Source organism: Limulus polyphemus, unplaced genomic scaffold, assembly GCF_000517525.1.
Source record: "Limulus polyphemus unplaced genomic scaffold, Limulus_polyphemus-2.1.2 Scaffold2734, whole genome shotgun sequence".
In the NCBI taxonomy this organism is placed as follows: domain Eukaryota; kingdom Metazoa; phylum Arthropoda; class Merostomata; order Xiphosura; family Limulidae; genus Limulus; species Limulus polyphemus.
The window spans coordinates 149,121-152,392 of NW_013668344.1; the positions used below are offsets into that span (position 1 = coordinate 149,121).

The window sequence follows — 3,272 nt, forward strand, 5'->3', positions numbered from 1 at the left end:
AAGTGGCAAGATTGAAAAAGTATGAACTGTACTCTTCCCATATGAATACCTTCCAAATCTTATCCCTTGGAATTGGTGGTGGAAGGAATTCTGAAGTAATTTTAACCTCTGTATCTCCTTCTCCTCAACCCATATTGGACACGATCTAAAGTACGAGGTGGGGGGGGGACAAGTGCAGTTGACACAATGTGGCTGCAAATGAATGACACCTACTGCTATCGTGGTTGTTACCAGTGCAACAAACTCAAACTAGAAAATTACAGCAAGATGTTTAGGAATACCCAAACCACTGATAATAACACTAGAGGGGGTTTGGAATATATGGAAGACATAGGGTTTCAAATAACCTACCTTTATATCAGCTGGTGGTCATGGTAATATCAATGTTAATATTAAAACCTGTCAGCTTTTACACTTTACTTCTAAATAGATTCATTTAATAGCTAATACACCTTTGCCAGATAGCTTATAAAGAATCAATAAAGAATCAGAAATTCAGGGACACTAATAAAAACCACCTCAACAACAACTCTTCAGGAATTTAAAGTTTTCCACCAATAATCTTTGACTTCAAAATGAGTTCACTGTTGTATGGTTGTTATATTTCAACCAGCACATCCCGAGATATTAATTTCTTTACTAAGTTTGAAGAGCTGGCAAGCTCTTTATGTAATTTTCTATAAAAAGGAGAGATCTTGGAGTGTTATTTTTCTGATAATTGATGTAATATCTGACATTTTGGTACAGGAATTGTTGGAGATGAAAAGTATGTGCTAATAGTCATCTGAAAGTGGTTCATTTTGTCACTGTTGATAAAATAGTCATACAGGTTTTTTAAAAAGTTACAATTTAGTGTCCCCTTACTCTGCAACTATGAGGTTTTACAAGGGGACATGTTACATGTCTTAAATGGGATAGACAAGAAATGATAAGTTTAGTTGGGATTATTTTTAGTTGTGATGCCCTTATGTATAAAGCTTCCTTTATGTAGCCAACAAATGTTTTTCTTTGGATTCACTACAGTAATTAAGTTCAGGACGTAATTATAATGTTTTAATCTCCCTTAGGGTCAATAACTATCAATGGTTAAGGTCAAATGAGTGCCAGAATTTGACGTCCTTAATGGTTCTTGTAGACATTGTGCGATACTGGTGTTTGGTTTTATAGTGGGTGATTCAGTGTAATACACCTGAAGGCTGTCAAAATCTTCTGTTTGTGAGCCTAACTGAAAAAAACTGCATTATTGTTTAAAAACTCGCATAACTGTTGAGAAAACATACAACCATTGAATATTAATTCTGAATTAATTGATAAATTTCATATCTCCAACTAACTATTTTACTCTCATAAAAGTCCAAAAATGCTATAATAGTAGCTAAACTTGTTTCTCTGTTCATTGTGATCAGTGGAGAAACTGGATGTGGAAAAACAACTCAGGTTAGTAATGTATCAATTGAGATTGAGTTTTACTCTTCACTAGCTTTGAGATTCAACAGCAACTGACTGATTTCCTTCAATCAATTTAACAATTTCCTGTACAGATATAAAACAGTTTCAACTATTACTTTGAAATTAAGTGTAATAAAAATATAAAAAAAGGTAAAGATACTTATTTTATTACATATATAGTTCAAGTACAACACAAACTGGATAAATAAAAGGTTAAAAAAAAGATTACTGAGAACTATTTTTACTATAGAAGATTTTTATTTCTGTAGGTTCTCATAATTACCAGTTATATTTTAAAGTAATCACAGATTGGTCATTTGACCAAAGATATATAAATAGGTTATGGATCCATCTAATTACAAAAAGTTTGTTGAGAAAAACAAGGACAAGAAACATGCAATTCGTGAATAAGTATGATAGTACCGGAATCTAATCATCCAAAATTAAATGATGATAATATACCTACCCTCCTCATGTTATAAGAATGATAATATACCTACCCTCCTCATGTTATAAGAATGATAATATACCTACCCTCCTCATGTTATAAGAATGATAATATACCTACCCTCCTCATGTTATAAGAATGATAATATACCTACCCTCCTCATGTTATAAGAATGATAATATACCTACCCTCCTCATGTTATAAGAAGGAAGTTTTTTTCGAAATTCAAGCATCTTTTGATACTTGGATTTTTGCATATTTTCTAACAATTGAGTTTTTAGCTTGAGATCTAAACTTTGATCTCCCTGAATGCAAGTTATACTGGAATTGTGTAGTTTTTGACGTTCTTCTTCTGCACGAAAACTTTCTTTGAGGTGTTCTTGATAACGATTCCAGGTTTGGTTTTTTTCCCTGGAATCCAACCAGTCCATTGCATCTTCTTGATCATTACATGATGCTGTAGATGAAGATTCTCCTATCTTTTTTGACTGATGATATGATGGTTTAAAATCTGAAGTTTTCCTGATTTTCTCCAAGAGATTGCTTATATGCTGCTCATGATGGTGATCCATTGATATTGTTGATCTCTAAACACAAAATAAAAATCAATACTTAATTATATTGATAATAATGTCACTGTAAAATTTGGTACAGTTATATAATTAGTGTACAATAAACCTTGGAATGCCATCGAGATCCATCGCAGCAACTGCTACATATGTACAGTTTTTGTATATCAGTTGATATGCTTATGTTCATGTGGTATATCCAGGTAAAACTCGTTATTTCTAGAGCAATGGGATAGATTAACAGGAGTTCCAACACAATATCTATTACAGAACAATACTGAGTGTGTTTACTTGCTTCGAACAATGAACTGTTGCATATACTGAATTGGAACTATTCTCTCAGACTGATCAGACCAAAATCATCTACCAGACTATTTAAATTCAACATTCCTTACTTCACGGGTAGCATCGGATTTACCCATAGCTACTAGCACTACCCAAGTGACTGGTTATTTGGGGAGGTCATAATCTTACAATACCAGCTGACCTACAATTGAATGACAATGCTGTTTACATTCTTGTACAATGTTTAGCATTACAGCCATGTCCTCATGGACAGAACAAATGTGATTTCAATAAAATGACAAGGAACGAAGGCAGCTAAAACAAAATCAACTTAATGACTTTCTTGACCACGTTATGTGAAAACATCACATACTCAGAATAAGTGATAAGCTTAGAATAACACTATATTGATATAAGAAGGCAGAAAATGTACAGTATGTTTATATACTATATTTATGATGAGCTTAGAATAACACTATATTGATATAAGAAGGCAGAAAATGTACAGTTTATATATACTA

The 3,272-nt window shown here is 32.7% G+C and overlaps 1 protein-coding gene across 1 annotated transcript in view; it reads right to left on the reverse strand.

Moving 5' to 3' along the window:
- Positions 1-1,476: 1,476 nt before the first annotated feature.
- The window catches only part of LOC111087844 (ATP-dependent RNA helicase DHX36-like), a 4,209-nt gene continuing 2,413 nt past the window's right edge, over positions 1,477-3,272 (reverse strand). Inside the window, exons 2-3 of the mRNA XM_022395966.1 lie at positions 2,086-2,484; positions 1,477-1,533 (exon numbers count right to left, since the gene is read on the reverse strand). Coding sequence (XP_022251674.1) covers positions 1,477-1,533; positions 2,086-2,469 — 441 coding nt within the window. The 5' untranslated portion in view covers positions 2,470-2,484. The remainder of the gene's footprint in view (positions 1,534-2,085; positions 2,485-3,272) is intronic.